This window comes from Electrona antarctica (assembly GCF_951216825.1).
Source record: "Electrona antarctica genome assembly, chromosome: 21".
Classification (NCBI taxonomy): Eukaryota; Metazoa; Chordata; class Actinopteri; order Myctophiformes; family Myctophidae; genus Electrona; species Electrona antarctica.
In genome coordinates, this window is record NC_136802.1 from 40,436,874 (window position 1) to 40,457,159 (window position 20,286).

Here is a 20,286-nt window from a genome sequence, read left to right on the forward strand (position 1 = left end):
GAGACCAAGTCAGGGTCATTTCCTCCCCCAATTTGGGTCATAAATGCCAACGCTCTAACAACGGTTCCTGAGGACTTACGGTGATGTTCCTGGCGAGGAGGTGGGGCTCCTCGTCGTTGGCGGGGCGGATCAGGACGTTGAAGGGGACGGGGGCCGAGGTGCGCACTCCGTCCGACACGCACACCATGAACTGGTCCTCCGTGGGCTCCACCCTCTGGTGTCTGGACTGGACGTAGTTCACATGACCGTCCAGCAGGGCTCTGTAGGAGAAGGAGGCTGCATATGGACACAGACAGACGGGGTGCATACTTAGTTTAGACTAGTCATTGGTTAGACATGGGTTAAGGTTAGGTTTAGGTGTGCTAGACAGACAGACAGACAGACAGACAGACAGACAGACAGACAGACAGACAGACAGACAGACAGACAGACAGACAGACAGACAGACAGACAGACAGACAGACAGACAGACAGACAGAGACATTAAATCTGGAAACTATCATGCAAAACATTTGATATGGCATATCATTTCAATACAACCAATAGCCGCTAATTTGGGCTCCTGTACTTTCTCTAATAACAACCTACAGTAAAACATGAACCTTGGTTGAAAAACAAAAACAAAGTTGTCCTTTAAGTGGCTAAACTAATACTGCAGGGGTCGTCCGTCCATGCACTGACCTATGCTTATGCCCACGTTGCTCTTCTCGAACCCGGGACTGGGCAGGACGTTCTCGACGTATCCGAACTGCGGCGGAGACACCAGGCTGAGCACCAGCGTGTCCAGAGGCGTGTCCACGTCCGAGGCCTTCAGGTGGGCCGCGGTGATCGGGGCGGTCCCGCCTTCATCCACCACGAACATGTCTCCTGTAATACCATAATAAACATGTACCTGTATCACGAACATGTCTCCTGTAATACCATAATAAACATGTACCTGTATCACGATACATGTCTCCTGTACCACAATGAACATGTCTCCTGTAATACCACAATGAACATGTCTCCTGTAATACTCACTTTTTATTCTGTGTTTACACGAAGACGCCACACAGTGATTTAAAGCGCTGTAGTGTGTGTGTGTGCTGTTATCATCATACTGTACATCATCATACATCCCATTACATGCTCCGCCAATCAGTTGAGTATATAAAGGATAGAGACCGAACTGGAGCGTTAGCCCCGCCCCCCCCCCCCCCCCCCCCCCCCCCCCCCCCCCCCCCCCGCTATTCATTTCAATAGAAGTTGCTCAGTGGCGTTTTGAAGCACCCGGAAGTATAATTATAACTCAATGGCTCGAGCGAGCGGAAGTTTAGCCTAGCCCGTACCTCAATTTTGAGGTCCGGGCTTTTCACGTGACGTCATGAACGTCCGTCCACTTCCATTAAGTGCTGCAATTCCACATTTCGCCAGTAGATAGTGGCATCTTCAACGGTGGATAGCCTTAGGCTTGGCTAGCGCTCCTCAAGAACAGCTCCCATCCACTCCCATGCGTTACAGAATGTTCTGAAATGCCTTTATCGCCCGCTCCTGTAGCAATTGTCACCTGTAGTGAGGGTAGGAGGTTGGCTATCGACTGGAAACACGGTGATCTTCAGGTCGTAGACCGGCAGGCTGTCCCGTACGGGTGTTGATTTCCCCCGGTCAGTGTGGGGCGGACCTATAGGGGTGGGCGATATGGTGGAAATATTGTTGAGACGATTACAATGTCTCCACACGTCTTATTACGCCTCTCAGCCATTATAAAGAGACCTCTTGTGGCTTATTGCTTTATTATACTTGTTTTTTTTTATCCCACGATTTTGTAACCCATTTTTTTACCCCTGTGTCAATTATCTAATGTGATCCTGGGCTCTACACACCCTCCGCCAACCTAGTCCCCATATATGGGGGACATGGGGAGAGCAACGGACTTGAACTCATGCTTCCTTCATGCCTGAGTGTCCAAGTTGCTCCTTTACACCTGACAGGGGGGAGTTTCCCTGGTTGGACGTAGCGCGTGGAAGGAACACGTTATTCCAACCAGTTCCTTTCCCCTCCATCAGGCGCCCCGGCTGGCCAGGGGGAGGCAGTTTAGAGACCAGGATTACTGCATGTTTTTGTGAGGGTATCTACCCTAGGGGACACGGGGATAACATGCAAACTCCACACAGAAAGGCCCTTTCGTCAACCCCACCTCGGGTATGGGCACTGATGATGCGGAGGAGGCAACACGCCGCCAGCACCCACAGCGCCCCGAGCGGGAATCGAACCCAGGATCTTCTAGCTGTGAGGCGACAGCACTACCAACTGTGCCACCGTGCCCTGCTTTATTATACTTCTGTAGAATGATGGTATCGTTGGCAAAAAAGAATACGTATTTTGGTCTAAATGGTCACTTATTCCCTTTGTGTTGTCTTGACAATTAACCATAAAAAAACACATGGAAAAAATATTGTGTATCATGATACAGCTTGAAAGAATCTTGTGGTATTATATTTTGCCCTATTTGCCCACCACCCCTAGGAACTCCTCCTCCTCCTCCCCCCCCCCCCCCCCCCCCCCCCTCCTAGGGTCACGATTACACATAAGTTGGTCACACAAACAATTGCGATTAGCGATTTAATTGTGTTTTTTTGCATTGGACAATATTAATATAAATTACATTTCTGTTTGCCTTTTAGGCTTCGTAATGAAAAAAAAGTGCACAGGGTAGATATGACAAATCACTGAAATACATTACTGCCACCTTTATGAATGTTCTACTTTAAAAAAGTATGAAATATCTGATCTACAAGCTTACAACGTACAATGTACGAACATCTTTCAACATGGAAACGATTATGACGATTATGACAAAATAATCTGCAATTATCTCATATAATTAGACGATTATGTAATAATTGTGACAACCTGCACCACAGCACACAGGAGAGTTCTCCGTCTCCCCGTCAGAGACGACCAACGTGATGGTGTCGTGTCGAGGAGTCAGGCCGATCTCCTGACCTACAAACACACACAATTCAATTCAACTTTATTAAAGTGTCAAATCACAAATAAGTTCTCTCAGGACACTTTACACGTAGAGCAAAGGACCGACAGAGATCCCACCCAGAGCAAGCAATTGTGCGACAGTGGTAACGAAAAACTCCCCCTTAGCTGGAAGAAACGTCAAGCAGAACCCGACTCTATGGTGGGCCTAATCATATATAGTGGTATAGTATGAGAATGTTAAGATAACAGTGTAGTGGTCTAATATAATAATAACATGGTAGCAGTCCAAGCAGACACAGCATTTGAGTGAGTGATTTTCATTCCTTTAATTCGTTTGAAAGCTAAATACTTCTGCTACCGTTTATTGAGTTTTTGTCCTATAATTTCTTTTGCACGTTATTCTCTTGATACTTTTCTGTTTTCTTTCACACTATTTATTTATCTATTTATTCATTTATTTGCATTTAAATATCATTTTATAATGTTTTTCTTTTGTCTTTACATTTATATAGCGCTTTACTTAGATTGTGCATTACATTCACATTTCACACATTCATACACATTTACTTAGATTCACACACACACACACACACACACACACACACACACACACACACACACACACACACACACACACACACACACACACACACACACACACACACACACACACACACACACACACACACACACACCCCTTTACATAGATTGTGCATTACATTCACCCCTTCACACACACATTCATACACCGATGGCGGAGGAAACCATGCAAGGCACCAACCTGCACATCGGGAGCAATTATGGGTCTTGCTCAAGGACACTTCAACACTAACTCTGGGGAACCTCACGGTTCCCATCCGGCTGCTCTATTGGCCACACTTCAACTGAGCCACTGCTGCAACTTAGTCAGCTTAGTTTTAATTTAGTTTTCATCAGTGGAAAAAAAGTAGTCGACCAACAGCGCCCCCTATACCTGTGTGCCTGTAGCTGACGTCCCCGGCGAGCAGGTCGTCCTGGGCGAAGCGGTCGACCACAGTGCTCCCCCTCAGCAGCACCACGCCGTGGTACGGCTGCCGGGCGATCAGGTAGACCAGCGTGGCGTTGTCGCTGTCCGGGTCCGTGGCGAACACGTGCTCGGCCGTGATGAGCGCCCAGCCCCCCTCGGCGCAGCGGAGGAGGGGCTTCAGGCCCGACGCCACCACGGGGACCTGGTCGTTAACGGGACGCACCTGGGAGGAGGCACAGCGCCCAAACGAGTCGTCGTGATTTAACCCATTTAGGCCTGAAAAAAATGTCTTCTGGCAGTTTTCTGAAATACCTATGTTTCTAGGGCTATATCACTCAATATTTCATGTGAAGGACCCCAAAAATGATTTGTAATTGGCCTCCGACCCCCCATCTGAAAATATGTTGTTCCAGGGACCCTCCAGAAGCAAAGATTTGAGTTAAAAACGTTCGTTCTGAAAAAATATATTCCAAATTTGAGGCACATTTCACGATTTTTCAAAAATAGCAGACCTACAATCTCATAGCGCGCCAGCTTGTAGATCTGCTATTTTTCAATAGCTAAATTATAACATAATGTTTAAAACACCAAAAGGGGTTCCCGCCCAAAATGGGTTAAAGGACCACAATGGAAACAAACACATGTAACCAAATTAACCCATAATATCCATCCATCTTCAACCGCTTATCCGTAGTCGGGTCGCGAGGGCAACAGCTCCACCAGAGTGCTCCAGACTTCCCTCTTCAGAGCAACATTAGTGACTTCCTCCTGGGGGATTCCGAGACGTTCCAAGGCCAGTGAGTCGATGAGTTTCCTCCAACTGCGCCTTGGTCTGCCCCGGGGTCTCCTCCCAGTGGGACGTGCGTCGAGGACCTCACTAGGGAGACGCCCGAGAGGCATCCTAACCAGATGCCCATAATATATTGGATTATAATAGACCTCCAAATGGTAGTCATTAATTGCTGTATACCTTCACTGGCATGATGAAATCGACAGGGTTGATGCCGTCTGTGGCCGTGAATTCAATGACATCCTCCACAGTCTCTGAGCTGTCGTGGTTATACCTGCAGGAACATCATCACACAGAAACAATATGTCAAGCTGCTAATTTGGAACTATATTGGTTTTAAAACACACGTCATGTAATGGTGTCATTCATTATTCAATTCATTATTCTAATTTACAATTATTGTGGTAAACAATATCATACACAACATGCATACAATGTGTGTTCTCATTATGACCACCTTTATGCTCCAAAAGTGTTGAAAAACATACATGTTGTTTTAATTTCATTATTTATTATGGCCCACATTTTCGCCAGTGCCAGTACTGCATATCCCCTTCTTTGCCTTTTTTTTGCCTTTTTTGCCTTTTTTTTTTTTTTACTATTTGGAAAACCTTTTTGAATAGTTCAATAGCCAATCTGCAAGCTCACAACGTGTCGATGTCAATCGGCTAGTTGAACAATTTCAAAATGTCTGTCTGTCTGTCTGTCTGTCTGTCTGTCTGTCTGTCTGTCTGTCTGTCTGTCTGTCTGTCTGTCTGTCATACAGTCTGGAGCAACGGAAGCTCTGGAAATGAGCAGAGGGTGAAGCGGACATGAAGCCTCCAACTACCGCTGGTTCCGTCGCACACATTTTGTCCTAATAATAATAAATCAAAACTGCTTTTCAGAAATGGAAATTGGAAAACTATATAGCGCAAAGTCGCTCACTCTCTGCTGATTTCTGATCGTCTGCACCTTTGTTAAATTGACGTACACATGCCCACACGTACACACACACCCTCCTCTCTCTCTCTGTCGCTCTGATTAATTAGTCTCATGTCCTGCAGCTGCGTGTAGTTTGGGAGCTGACTATGCCATAGAAAGCATAGGTGAGTTCCAGTCCATATCTGACCTGACTCTAAGGCCTCTCAGCTGGTCCACGGTGAAAGCCTGGCCCGGCTGCAGGGGTCTCCCGTCCAGCCACAGAGCTCCGTGTCGAGGTGGTCTCCTGAGGCGGACCTCCAGGCTCCGCTCCATGGAGTCCACGTCAGACAGCAGCAGGTGCTCAGGACCCAGACGGCACTCTGAGCCCTCGTCCACCGTCAGAGCGCTGGCCCTCACCTAGAAGACAGCGCTGGAACTAAGTACTAGTTACAAGTAAAAATGGCCGGAATAAAAAGTGCAAAAGTATTGGTATAACTAGAAAAGGTGCCCCTCGGCTGTGTGAGGGGGAGGGGCGTTTCGACTGCGCCCCTCCCCCTCACACAACACAATGTTGGGTCAAACCATGTGACCTCCATTGGAAATACATTGGGCGGCCATGACACTACACAACATGCACCCAACGAGCACAGAGAATTGCATTAAAGGTGTGAGCTCAGCCTAAGGCCTCACTCAGACCTTTACTGCATTGCTGTATGCTTGTTGGATGAATGTTGTGTAGTGTCATGGCCGCCCCAATGCATTTCCAATGGGAGTCACATGGTTTGTAGTCCACATTTTGGACTACAAGCTGTTGTATGGCTTTCAGCTGTGTTTCGACTGCGCCCCTCCCCCTCATACAACACAAATGTTGTGTCAAACCATGTGACTCCCATTGGAAATGGATTGGGGCGGCCATGACACTACACAACATTCATCCAAGTGAGGCCTAAGAGTAGTGAGTAGTAGTAGTAGGCCTAGTAGTAAGAGTACTTACCGGTAGTTGCTTTCCACCCCTGCCTAAAAGACAGCGGACATGACACGGCGATAAAGACCAAAAAGGATAAATGACATGAGACTAAATGAAATGAAAAGTGTTTGTTCAGTAACATGGGGTCATCTCCCCGTCTCTCCAGCTCTTTAAGGCCTATTCGTACTCCAGTTTTAGGTGACAAGGTGACCACCAAAACGGTGGTTAGTAAAAACAGAGAGACGTGTTTGTGTGAGCGGCGAGTCGCTTACACCAGTGACGTCATGTTGTAGTTTTAGTAAAGATCACACTTGTGTGGCGTGAGGGGCGCTCTCTTGTCATCATACATCATCACATTACGTGCTCAGCCAATCAAATCATCACATTCCGTGGTACACACAGACACACAAAGCTGGGCAGTAACATGTTGAAACATGTTACTGTGTATAATTCTGTTACCTCTGGGGGCTGGTTGTCCACGGGCACCAGAGTGACGTTGAAACAGACCCCGGTGACCGTGCGTCCCAGCTGGTTGGTGACGGACAGCACAAACTGGACGTGCTGCGGGTAGGGGCCGATGTCCAGGCTGGGAGGCATGTAGGCTACCTTCATGAAGTTCACCGCATGCTGCGAGGACCACAGACAAAACGCAACGACAACATGGAACACTGTGAGGTAGTGTTGATATTGACAGCACATTTTGATTATTTAAATTTCGTTTCAGCTGCGTTTTAGTCATCTGAAATGTTGTATTTGTCTAATTTCAGTCGACTGAATGTAGACAGTCGATTTAGTCGACTGAAATGTTGGCAGGCCTTGATGGCATCGTAATGGCTGATTTTAGACTGGGTTGCATATTGAAAATAGCTGATCTATAAGCTCACAATGAGTCGCAGTGCGAATGGAGTGTTGTTGGTTTGTTAATTTGCTGATATCAGCAAATGGCAGAAAACCGCTCCATTCCCTTTGAAATGCATTTGCAGAATCCACCCTCATAGATAGAATAAAAGTGCGGTGTGACCGGGGCACAGCAAGGACAGTATTTATACAAGTAAGACGCGCGAACGCGGGAAGCGAACGCAGCTCGTAAATTGCAAGTTAAGTTTTTTTTTAAGTTAAGTTTTTTTTTAAGTTAAGTTTTTTTTAAGTTAAGTTTTGTTTGTGTGTGTGTGCGTGCCTTTTAAGTTTTTTTTTTAAGTTACGTTTTTTTTAAGTTAAGTTTTTTTTAAGTTTTGTGTGTGTGTGTGCGTGCCTTTTAATTTTTTTTTTAAGTTAAGTTTTTTTTTAAGTTAAGTTTTTTTTAAGTTAAGTTTTGTGTGTGTGTGTGTGTGTGTGTGTGTGTGTGTGTGTGTGTGTGTGTGTGCGTGCGTGCGTGCGTGCGTGCGTGCGTGCGTGCGTGCGTGCGTGCGTGCGTGCGTGTGTGTGTGTGCGTGCATGTGTGTCTCATAGTAAATGCTCACTGCGTTCGCAATCAGCCTGATGACTTCTTACATTGTCCTGTACTGCCCTAAACAAACATTAAAGTCCATAGACTTGACTGGCGACCGGTTATTTTTTATTAGGCTCTAAACAAACATTAAAAGTCCTCAGACTTAGGCTGCCATATGCCGTAATTTCGGTAAGGCAAAGGCTAGCCCCCTCACTAGTGAAGTGAGGGGCGCTAATATATTAAAGTCTAACTCATGTTGATCAGGTGATGTAATGGTGATGTAAAACACAAACGTTAAATCCTCTTTATTGTTAATGGCATTTCATTTTGTGTTTAAGTTTGTGTTAGGGACAAAATGACGTACATTAAACTAACTAAAGACGAACATTAAACCTGTATATAGGAGGGGCTAGCACCCCTCAAAAAGCTACAAAGTAACTAGTAACTCAAGTTTTCAAATCAATGTACTGGAGTGAAAGCACAATATTTGGAACCAAGATGTAGTGGAGTAGAAAGTATTGGAAATACTCAAGTACAAATACCTCAAAATTGTACTTAATACTTTGGGCGGGAACCCCTTTTGGTGTTAGCATTATGTTATGCTTTAGCTATTGAAAAATAGCAGATCTACAAGCTCGTAGCGCGCCACCGAGTGGCGCGCTACGAGCTTGTAGGTCTGCTATCTTTTAAAAATCGAAGAACCACTGACATAGAAACATAGCTTTTTCAGAAAACTGTCAGGATGTAGAAGACATTTTTAGAATCTGATCTCAGGTCAAAATGGGTTAAGTAAATGTACTTAGATACTTTCCACCACTGCTTACCTGGGTGAAGAGTCTCAACACGGGTGCACTGGGGTCCTTGGTGAACTTGGGGATACTGTCGACCAGGAACAGCCTCCCAGCGTCCACACCACTGCTCAGCGTGACGACACGGCGACACAGAAACAGTGGTTCATTGTGTTATTCGCAGTATAGTATAGGGCTGCGCCGCAATATGAGGAAACCGTACGGTACGGTAGGACAATAACATTGTTGAATATTGCCACGGCGATATCGACTCGCGATAAGTCAACAAATGTTTAACCCATTTTGGGCGGGAACCCCTTTTGGTGTTTTAAGCGTTACGTTATACTTTAGCTATTGAAAAATAGCAGATCTACAAGCTCATAGCGCGCCACCGAGTGGCGCGCTACGAGCTTGTAGATCTGCTATTTATTTTTTATCCTGAAAATGTGGTGCAAATCTTTGAATATACTTTCAGAGCGAACGTTTTTAACTCAAAACCTTGCTTCTGGGGAGTCCATGGACCAACATATTTTTAGATGGGGGTCGGCAGCCAACTTCATATATTTTTTGGGGTCCTTGACATGAAATATTGAGCACCACTGATACAGAAACATAGGTATTTCAGAAAACCGCCAGGATTTAGAAGACATTTTTTAAATATCGACGTCAGGCCTAAAATGGGTTAAGTATTACAGCTTTAATGTTTTTCTTCCTTAGGTTAGGTAGATGGAAAAAAGTGGTCAAAGAAACATTTGGAACTCAAGTCTGTTTTCATAGACTATGTGATATTACTATGTTAGGTATATCGGCATGAAAGAAAAAATAACGGTGCCGGAGATTAGCTGCAGGTAACGGACGGACGGACACACGTCACACGTCATCTAATTAATGTATAGAATGTTTGATATGTATGTTTATTATTGTCTATGTGGGTACACATGTGTACTGTATATAAGTTTTATTTTCCATATCAGAAATGTTTTTTAGAATTGATTGTGATGTTGTTTCTGTCCTCGGAGTGCGGTGTAGTCATCAGCCATGTCAGTTATTATTTGATTGTTTTTGTCTTTTTCTTTGATGGTGATGTTTTGTCTCTTTTTATTGTAAGTCTCTTGTTTTGTTTGTTTGTATGTTTCTGCTATTGTTTTTGACCAATCTGTAACTTACTGGTTAAACATTATTGAAATGCTTGTATACCAAAAATCATAATAAAAAATAAGTTAAACTAGAAAAAGTGCCCTTCTGGGCACAGGTCTCCACCAGGAGGATAGGACTGTGTGAGATGTTTGGCAACATGTTTAGGAGTAATATAAACATGTTTGCCTTTGATGGCAATTGGATGATTTGAGGCATTTTGTTCCAAAAATGTGTTTTGCAAAAATCAACCTGTTGGTGGCGCTATAACAGGCCAATGTGAAAAGGGTGGGATATATTCCTCAGCCTAGTAGGAAAATGTGTGAAAGATTTCACGTAAATTGCATGCTGCGTTCATGATTTGAGGCTTTTGTTCAAAAGGGGGCAATCTTGCAAACTGTGAAAGCCAATTATAGCCAATTAGGATGGAATATGAAATATGGGACAGATCCGACTTGAGCACATGACCATAGAGATACTCTGTAACGATTTGTGAGATTTTTGGACAGAATCTGGAGGAGTAATATCCAAAAATGTGTTTTACAAAAGTCGGCCTCCTGGTGGCGCTATAAAAGGCAGATGCGGAAAATGCAGGTCAAAGGTTTGTCCTTGGCCTCTAGGGAGTGTGCATGCAACGTTTTACGCAGATCGGTGCAGTTTTAGGTAAAACATGTGAAAAGCTGCCTCATGGTGGCGCTATAACAGGCCGTTCTGGAAAATGTGGGGCAGAGGTTCATCGTTGGCATCCAGGAAGTGTGTGTGCAAAGTTTGGCATCGACCGGGTTAACGGTGCCAGAGATTAGCTGGTAACGGACGGACGGAAGGACACACACACGGACGGACACACGGACGGACACACACACACACACACGGACGGAGTGCAAAACATACTCTCTCCCCATGCCTTCGGCCTGGTGGAGACAAAAAGAAAAAGAAAAAAAGGTTTCTGCCCAACAGCAACAAAATACCTTCCAAATCCTACGAGTTTTTGTTGCTATATAGCCTACTGTATACAATAGCTCAAATCTAAAATGACACTGCTGCTTTCCCCGGTTTGTGAAACAGTGAAACATGTACTGAGGTGCATTCAGACATGCTAACCTGTGCGGGCCGGTGTAGAAGGGTGGCGTGGTGACGGTGTAGGTCAGCTCGCTGTCCGGAGACTCCTGGTCCACGAAGTGGAGGTGCTGGCGGGTCAGATGGATCACGTCCGTCTCTTTGACCACCAGGCAGCGGCTGGCGCCCGCAACCTCTCTGGGAGGCTGGTCCGGAACGGGTTCGATGTGCACCACTATCACCTGTCATACGAAGGAGAGAACCATAGATATAAAAAAACTCTTTCACTGCTGCAGTTCATCGGAGCGATTCTGTATCACGTCGGGGAAGGGCGGACGTGCGTCGGAAGTGCGGAAGGCACGCTGCTCAAGTGACTACTGGCCAATCACATTGCGCCTTTTCCAGCATTCATCAATTCAATTCAAATGAGATTTATTGACATGAGAAAACAAACGTATTTATAACGCTTTATTCAACGGCCCCTTAACCAAAGAACCGGCGATCGCGGTTACAAAATGTATTTTCCGGGTTAAAGAAATGGTGATCGTTCGACGATCCAGACAGCGTTTGTTTACATCCGGTTCATGTCTCGGGTCTATTTAGGAGGTATTGTTGACCCACCTGAGGCTCAGAGAGGTTGGGAGGGTCGTGGAAGTCCGACAGAACCACCTCGAAGGAGTCGTGGAACACCTCGGAGCCCAGGTGACGGTAGTAGACCAGGGAGAGGGACAGGTCCTTCTGGAGGAAGTGGCTGACAGGATAGCCTGAATGGAAGAATGAAATAATGGAACACATGAGGAAACATACTTTCTGCACTATGAAGCGGCGGTGGCTCAGGGGTAGAGTGGCCGGACGGTAACCGCAAGGTTGCCAGTTCGAACCCGGGCTCACCCAGAGTAAGTGTTGAAGTGTCCTTGAGCAAGACAGTGAACCCATAATTGCTCCCGATGTGCTGGTTGGTGCCTTGCATGGTTTCCGCTGCCATCGGTGTATGAATGTGTGTGTGAATGGGTGAATGTAATGCACAATATATGTAAAGCGCCTTGGATAAAGGCGCTATATAAATGCACCATTTACCATTTTATAGGCTACAGCATTTTTAAACAGCTGGACCTGTTTTTGAGGGCCTATACCCAGCTTTGTATGTTTGTGTGTACCCCATATATAGCGATGATTTGATTGGCTGAGCACCGCATAGCAATGATTTGATTTTGAATGACAGAAAATCGAGGATGCCACAAGTGATCAGCCTTGAGGATTGGCCTTGAGGAGTTGAGGATACAAGGACTTGATTGATTGATTGATTGTGCGGAATGTGATTACTGTATACACTGACACCACGCTAGACAGGAACGCCCAAAAACGTCACATCCGGGAATTTTCTATGTCTGCCAATGCAACTTGGTCCAATCCTTAATCACATACGGACAAACATCTATGCCGATGCTATCTAACTTGCGGAGGTAGCGTGCCTTGTCCACGGGCAACAGATCTTTCAACGTATGGCATTGCAAATACGTTTGATAATCGCTACTCTGCTCAATATTGTTTTGAAAATGCCGCAAATTGCATTGCAGTGAACGAGCGAAAATCACAACTTCCCCCGTTTGTGGGCGGAGTCACAGTTTGAGGCGCTGTTTACACGCCGTGGTGTCAGTGTATGTATGATGATGTATGATAATAGCACACAGGTGTGATTATTATTAATATATATATTTTTTACATTTTTCAGATTTTATCTTTTTGAGTGGTGTAAACCACTCCAACAACTGGCTTTGTACCCGTGTACCCGTGTTCGTACCAAAAAAATTAGCATGGTTACTATGGTCACTCAGTTCACACGGGTGTGATTTCAAAAAAATGAGCATGGTTACTATGGTCACTGACATTACGTCAGACCACAGCTGATCAGGCTATATAAGACCTTGCACCACTCAGTTCACACGGGTGTGATTTTTTTAAACATAATATTTAACTTTGTGTGGCAATCTAGCCAACATTAGGTCTTAGGTCTTAGGTCCTGGCCTAGATTACATTCTCTTGCAGTCTGACCTATAGATTACATTATCTTGTAGTCTGGCCTATATAGATTATATTCTCCGTTCTTACGTGCAGTGTCCTAACCTGTGAGTCCCGGTCCCGGTATCTTCATGATCTCCCCGGCCTGCGGGGACCGCGTGACGTTGTAGAGGATGTAGTCGTCGCTGGAGTCGGCGTCGGACGCCTGCAGCACGGAGCCTCGCAGCAGAGCCGTGCTCCCCTCCGGGAGCTCCAGGAGCATGTTGGTGATGAGGAACGGAGGACTGTCGTCCTGGGAAGGGAACAAACACCAGGTTTACGGCCAAGCTACACCAGGCTTTTCTCGCACAAAACGTGCGCGTTTACCCTAAACGCGTGCGTTGAATTTAGGTCCAATCCTATTTTAAAAAATCACACCCGTGTGAACTGAGTGGTGTAAGGTTTTATATAGCATGATCAGCTGTGGTCTGACGTAATGTCTGACGTAATGAAATAAGGTAAGGTATTATGTAGCCTGATCAGCTCTGATCTGACGTAATGAAATCACACCCGGATGTGATTTCACAACTGGCTTTTTCTGTGGAAAAAATGAGCATGGTTGCTATGTTCAAAATAATTTCTGACGTAATTAAATCACACCCGGGTGAACTGGATGACCGTAGCAACCATGCTCATTTTTTTCTGCACACAAAAGCCAGTTGTAGGAGTGGTTTACACCACTCAAAAACGCACATGCGTTTAGGGTAAACGCGCGAGAAAAGCCTGGTGTAGCTTGGCCGTTAGTGGTACAAGTAAGACGCGCGGACGTGGGAAGCGAACGCAGCTCGTAAATTTCAATAATAACGAATAAATTACGTACTTTTTTAAGGTTTTTTTTAAGTTATCTTTTTTTTGTATTACTATTTTGTTTTGGGTTTTTTAAGATTTTTTTTAAGTTATTTTTTTAGTGTGTGTGTGTGTGTGTGTGTATGTGTGCGTGATTTTTTAAAGTTTTCTTTAAGTTTTTTTTTAAAGTTAAGTTTGTGTGTGTGTGTGTGTGTGTGTGTGTGTGTGTGTGTGTGTGTGTGTGTGTGTGTGTGTGTGTGTGTGTGTGTGTGTGTGTGTGTGTGTGTGTGTGGGTTTTGTGTGTGATACAGCTGGAAGGGAACAAACACCAGGTTTAGTGGAAGAAAGGAGGATTGTCGTAAAAAAACGCTTTTAAAAACACATTTGTAAATTATATGTCAAGTGTTTTTCCTAATATATTGTATTTTCAATTGTTTTGATGCCGTTATTTTTCAAGTTTAATGTTTCTGATGTCTTGATGTTTTGTTGCTTTTGATATCCTTTATATTTGCTGTTTATAACCTGTCTATAAAGCACTTTGTAACTTGGAAAGGTGCTATATAAATCAAATTCATTCATTCATTCATTCATTCATTATCCTCACTCTTGTCCCGCCTCTGAAACACCGTATCCGGTTCCCGTTAGGCCAGATCCGGCTATTTCTGTATCCGTAGATTTGCATATACATCCGGGTGAAATGTTATTGACGTCCATGAATAAGCAATTTACGGCAAAAAAAAACAATGTTCACGCTCGGAGCTGCGGTGGACTCGGGATGGAGTTATGAACATTTTTTTTTATTTTTATTTTTATAATGTTTTTTTTTGTGGCTTTTGCCTTTATTTTTTTATATTTTTTATGGAGGGACAGACAGTAGGCTTACAGGAAATGGGGAGAGAGATGGGGGGAAGACATGCAGTAAAGGCCGTCGGGATCGGGAGTCGAACCCACGGCACACTGCCAGACTGGATTACCAGCCAAGGTGCCTGGACCACCGAGCCATGGCCCAGGCCAGTTATGAACATTTTCAGCTTGTTCTAGGATATAGCATCAGATAAAAGGTAAGATTTTTTGTTGTTGTTTTATTAAAGCACTATATTAGTAATCATTGCTATAGAGCAGGGGTCTCTCATCTTCCAATATTGTTTTTTTTTTTTTTTTTTTAGCTGTGACAGATTTAGGACCTATTTTTAAAACGGGCACAGTCAAGCATAGTGGAAATAGCACCTCAAAATGAAGTAAAAACGAATGAAAACTGCAAAATGCTCCTAACCTTGGGGAGGACGTATACAAATGCAGAACGGTTTGCTCCTGACCTTGGGGAGGACGTTGACGGGGAACCTGTGTATAAAAATGCAGAACGGTTTGATCCTGACCTTGGGGAGGACGTTGATGGGGAACTTGTGTCGGGTCTGGTGGCGTCCGTCCGTGATGCGGAACACGATGAAGTCCTTGGCGGTGTCGCTGTCGTCATGGTGATAGCGAACCATGCCCGCTCTGATGTCACTGATGGTGAACAGGAAGCCCTTCCCCCCTGCGGGATTGTCATGTCAGTGTATTTAATATCGCCCTCCTGATTGGTTGGACAGTATCTGTTTACTAAGCAATATATTAATTACAGAATTATATTAAAGTATAGCTACAGAACAAAGACTGTTTCCTTTCGCATCTTTGTTGAAGAAGAGTCTGGGCAATTATGTTTTAGTTTATTTTATGGCTAACTGGCTGACTGGCTAAGACTAGTAGTGGTCAGTATGTTATTTGACCTCTAACCTCTGACGGTCAGCCTCCCGTACCTCAGGCCGTTCACCGTGATGACCCTCATGGTGCCCGGGGTCAGTGTCAGGGTTAGGGTCAGTCTACAATATGTTATGTGTGTTATTTGACCTCTAACCTCTGACGGTCAGCCTCCCGTACCTCAGGCCGTTGACCGTGATGACCCTCATGGTGCCCGGGGTCAGTGTCAGGGTTAGGGTCAGTCTACAATATGTTATGTGTGTTATTTGACCTCTAACCTCTGACGGTCAGCCTCCCGTACCTCAGGCCGTTCACCGTGATGACCCTCATGGGGCCCGGGGTCAGTGTCAGGGTTAGGGTCAGTCTACAATATGTTATGTGTGTTATTTGACCTCTAACCTCTGACGGTCAGCCTCCCGTGCGCCAGGCCGTCCACCGTGATGACCCTCACGGCGTCCAGGTTGTCGTTGTCCACGATCTGCAGCTGGTCCCACGTGATTGGTCGAGACTGTCCCTCCAATAGGCTGAGACCTGAGAATACATTATCATTCAGACGTAGTGATTGGACGAGACTGTCCGGTACATGATCATTCAGACGTCGTGATTGGAACAGACTGTCCAGTACATTATCATTCAGACAATGTGATTGGACAAGACTGTTAGGCTTCGTAATCACAAATTGCACCGGGCAGATATGACAAATAACTTCAATATACAAAGAAATCAATGACACGGTTTATTTTCATTATTTTTTTCTTTCCCAAAAAATTACAAAATAGCTTGAGAAAGTTTGAGAAATGTTTGTAAATCTATGGACGTTTCTCAACATGGAAAACGATTGACGATTATGCCAAAAATAATTGTGATTATCTCAAATAATTGCGATTAGGTGATTATGTAATATTGGTGACAGGCCTATACGGACTGGACAATGATACTTCTCCAAAATCAGACGTTCTGTTCCCTTTCTTTAAAACATTTTTTTTTATCCCATTGTAACCCATTTTTCACCCCTGTGTCAATGATCTAATGTGATCCTGGGCTCTACACACCCTCCGCCAACCTAGTCCCCATATATGGGGGACATGGGGAGAGCAACGGACTTGAACTCCTGCTTCCTTCATGCCTGAGTGTCCAAGTTGCTCCTTTACACTTTCTGTTCCTTTTCAAGATCACACTTGGTTTCAGAACAATGCAATGTTTTCCGTTTTTTTTCAGGCAGATGATTGATTTCACAACTTTACACAGCCCAAATGAAAAGAGCTGAATTCCGGGAGGCATACTATGATCCGACGGAGCATTGGTTGGAAGGAGCATTGGTCCGAGGTGCGTTGGGGGTCGGGAGAGGGTTGGGGTTAGGTGTAGGTGTGCTGCCCCGGGGGAGGTTAGGGTGAGGGTTTGAGGTAGGTTGTCGTTCGGACCAATGCTCCGTCGGACCAAACACATGAACCCCTGAATTCCGCCATATACGTCCTTATCAATTTCAGTTTGAAGTGAAACTAAAACTATAATAATTACCCATGTTCCAGGATACTCTGGGAGCATTGGTGTGTGCGTTCCTCACAGACATGTGAACGGTGATCTCTGCGCTCCTCTCAAAGAACAAGTCATGGACCACAAACTCTACCTGGAGAGAGAGAGAGAGCGAGAGAGAGAGAGAGAGAGAGAGAGAGAGAGAGAGAGAGATGATTCATTAACCCTATAGAACACTAAACCCACATTTTGTGGCACCATCACTAAACCCGGGTATATCTTACCCGATATAATAAATTCCGTGAAAGATATTTCTAATCAAAATATATTGAAGTACGACAATACATGGCAATTTGAGGTACTTCTTTAACCCATTCAGGCCTGACGTCGAAATAAATAAATAAAAGTTTTCTAAATCATGACAATTTTCGGAAAGATTTGAGGCACATTTTAACGATTTTTCAAAAATAGCAGACCTACAAGTTCATAGCGCGCCACTCGGTGGTGCGCTATGAGCTTGTAGATCTGCTATTTTTCAATAGCTAAATTATAACAATGTTTAAAACACCAAAACGGGTTCCCGCCCCAAAATGGGTTAATGGTTAATGTGGTTAAACGCTAACGTGACATGGATGTGTTCCAGGTCTCAATGGATTAACCCATTTAGGCCTGACGTCGAAAGAAGCAAAGATTTGAGTTAAAATGTTCATTCTGTAATAATATATATTCAAAGATTTGAGGCACATTTTCACGATTTTTCAAAAATAGCAGACCTACAAGCTCATAGCGCGGCACTCGGGCCGCGCTATGAGCTTTTAGATCTGCTATTTTTCAATAGCTAAAGTATAACATAATGCTTTAAAACACCAAAAAGGGGTTGGGGGGGGTGGAAGGAAAATGTGGGTATTATTTTGAAAATATTCCTAAAAAATCACACCCGTGTGAACTGAGTGGTGTAAGGTCTTATATAGACTGATCAGCTGTGGTCTGACGTAATGTCTGACGTAATGAAATCACACCCGTGTGAACTGGGTGACCATAGCAACCATGCTCATTTTTTTTGGTACGGACAGACAGACAGACAGACAGACAGACACGTAAACTAACAAAGCCAGTTGTAGGAGTGGTTTACACCACTCAAAAAGAGAAATGGAGCTGGGAACTTCTCCTGGGACATGAGAGAATGGTCCAGTGATAATTTAAAAAATCACACCCGTGTGAACTGAGTGGTGCACCTCCCCCCCCTCCTCCTCCCCCTCTCCCTCTCCCTCTCTCTCATTCTCTCTCTCTCTCTACTCTCTCTCTCTCTCTCTCTCTCTCTCTCTCTCTCTCTCTCTCTCTAGCAGGCAACAGTGCAGCACTATCTCTCTCTCTGGCACAACAGCGCCCCTACTGGTACTCATGAGTCACACACAAACATACATAGTCACACACAAACATAGGTTAACACGGACATTGCTGTTCCTTGGAGTGGTTGCACCACTCAAAAAAAAGCCTGTTGTGGGATAATGGGATTTTTAAACCCTCTATAACTTAAACATGGGTGAAATTCACCCGAACACCTGCCTGTAGAAAATAACAGGGATGTGGGCAGGGAAACAAACCTACCTTCTATGATGTCTCTGAGCATCACGGAAAGACCCACCCACTTCAGACATCAGCAACATTATGAAAATTACAAAAATATAATTGTAGTGTTCTAAGGTTAAAATAAGTCCTGGATTGTAGCTTTGTGAAAGTCCTAAATAAATACTCCTCAATGCACTACTGAAAAACACGCTCTCTTTTAATTTGAAAGGTATAGCGTATTTATTCCAGTATTTTCCTCATCAGTGGCGCGCACAGACATTTTGAGGGGCAGGTGCTCAAGGGTAAAACAATGGCACGTGGAACCGCCAGCTGCCTTAATAGTGTGTGAGATTTATAGATTTTGGGGCATAACTAATATATTGTGTCACCATGGCCCACATTCTGTACACACACTGTACCAAACAAAAGTATAACGCTGCTGTACCTCATAGTTCCTGCGCTGGGCGTGGGAGGAGTTGGGCGGCTGGTAGCCGATCAGCATGTCGTTGAGATCCAGCCAGGTGAAGGAGGTGACGGGCCGGGTGTGGTCCGACAGGTGGGTGATGAAGCCCTCGGCGGGAGGCCTGGTGACGTTGAACACCAGCAGCTGCTGGGGGGTCTCGGGGTCCTCTGCGTCCAGCGTGGCGGTGGACAGAGGGGTCAGCACGAACTGGTCCACCTCCAGGATGAACGCCGACATGAAGGACGGCGCGGGAGGCTGGTTGGGCACGGCGCCCCCCAGCACCCGCACCGGGACCCACGCCCGCTCCGACTGCACGCACGCACGCACGAACGAACACGCACGCACACACACACACAGACACACACACACACCGGAAAACATAAATGACCCTATAACCTATAGCATCCACATCCACATCCGCTCCGAATGTGCATACGTTGGTTAGACAGACTACAGTCATTAGTCAGACAAACCCGTGGTGTGGGTTCACCCGTGGCACATGCGTGGCGGATGAAAACGAATCCGTGCTGCGGGTTAAAAATCACCCGTGTCTTCCTGGGAGGTTACAGTTTGGGGAGGGTGTCTGACTAATGGTGTGTCTGCACCCAGTGTATACACATAGTTTCATTATATACTGTAGATATTCCACTGTTAGACGGATGTTAGGTTCTTAGCTTACGATTCTTGATGCCAATTTTGTATGTATTTGATGTATTACCATGTGTTGTTCTTGCTTACTGTAAATCGCTCTGGATTAAGAGCGTCTGCTAAATGCCTACGTTGTAAATTGTTAGTAACAAGGTGATACCATTGAGCCATGGCCCAGGCGACTGTTAGTATGTTTAACTAAACACATGCACATGCACTTATGTAATTTAGGTAGCATTTTATGTGGGTGCCTATCTCAAACCCTCACCCTAACCCTAACCTCCCACTGGGCAGCACACCTAAACCTAACCTTTAACCCATGTCTAACCAATGACTAGTCTAAACTAAGTATGCACCCCATTTTATGTAGATAGCACTCTAGTGTATAGGGGTGCATACTTAGTGTAGACTAGTCATTGGTTAGACATGGGTTAAGGTTAGGTTTAGGTGTGCTGCCCCGTGGGAGGTTAGGGTTAGGGTGAGGGTTTGAGAGGTTGTAGTTGTAG

General features: G+C 45.0%; 1 protein-coding gene across 1 annotated transcript in view; it reads right to left on the bottom strand.

Moving 5' to 3' along the window:
• frem1a (Fras1 related extracellular matrix 1a) overlaps window positions 1-20,286 on the bottom strand; it is a 66,390-nt gene that overhangs the window by 32,395 nt on the left and 13,709 nt on the right. Inside the window, exons 6-21 of the mRNA XM_079491601.1 lie at window positions 19,115-19,441; window positions 17,146-17,254; window positions 16,027-16,158; window positions 15,267-15,424; window positions 13,171-13,357; window positions 11,668-11,810; window positions 11,092-11,288; window positions 8,893-8,983; window positions 7,099-7,266; window positions 5,881-6,089; window positions 4,950-5,043; window positions 3,947-4,202; window positions 2,893-2,985; window positions 1,547-1,660; window positions 682-867; window positions 80-276 (exon numbers count right to left, since the gene is read on the bottom strand). Coding sequence (XP_079347727.1) covers window positions 80-276; window positions 682-867; window positions 1,547-1,660; window positions 2,893-2,985; window positions 3,947-4,202; window positions 4,950-5,043; window positions 5,881-6,089; window positions 7,099-7,266; window positions 8,893-8,983; window positions 11,092-11,288; window positions 11,668-11,810; window positions 13,171-13,357; window positions 15,267-15,424; window positions 16,027-16,158; window positions 17,146-17,254; window positions 19,115-19,441 — 2,661 coding nt within the window. The remainder of the gene's footprint in view (window positions 1-79; window positions 277-681; window positions 868-1,546; window positions 1,661-2,892; window positions 2,986-3,946; window positions 4,203-4,949; window positions 5,044-5,880; window positions 6,090-7,098; window positions 7,267-8,892; window positions 8,984-11,091; window positions 11,289-11,667; window positions 11,811-13,170; window positions 13,358-15,266; window positions 15,425-16,026; window positions 16,159-17,145; window positions 17,255-19,114; window positions 19,442-20,286) is intronic.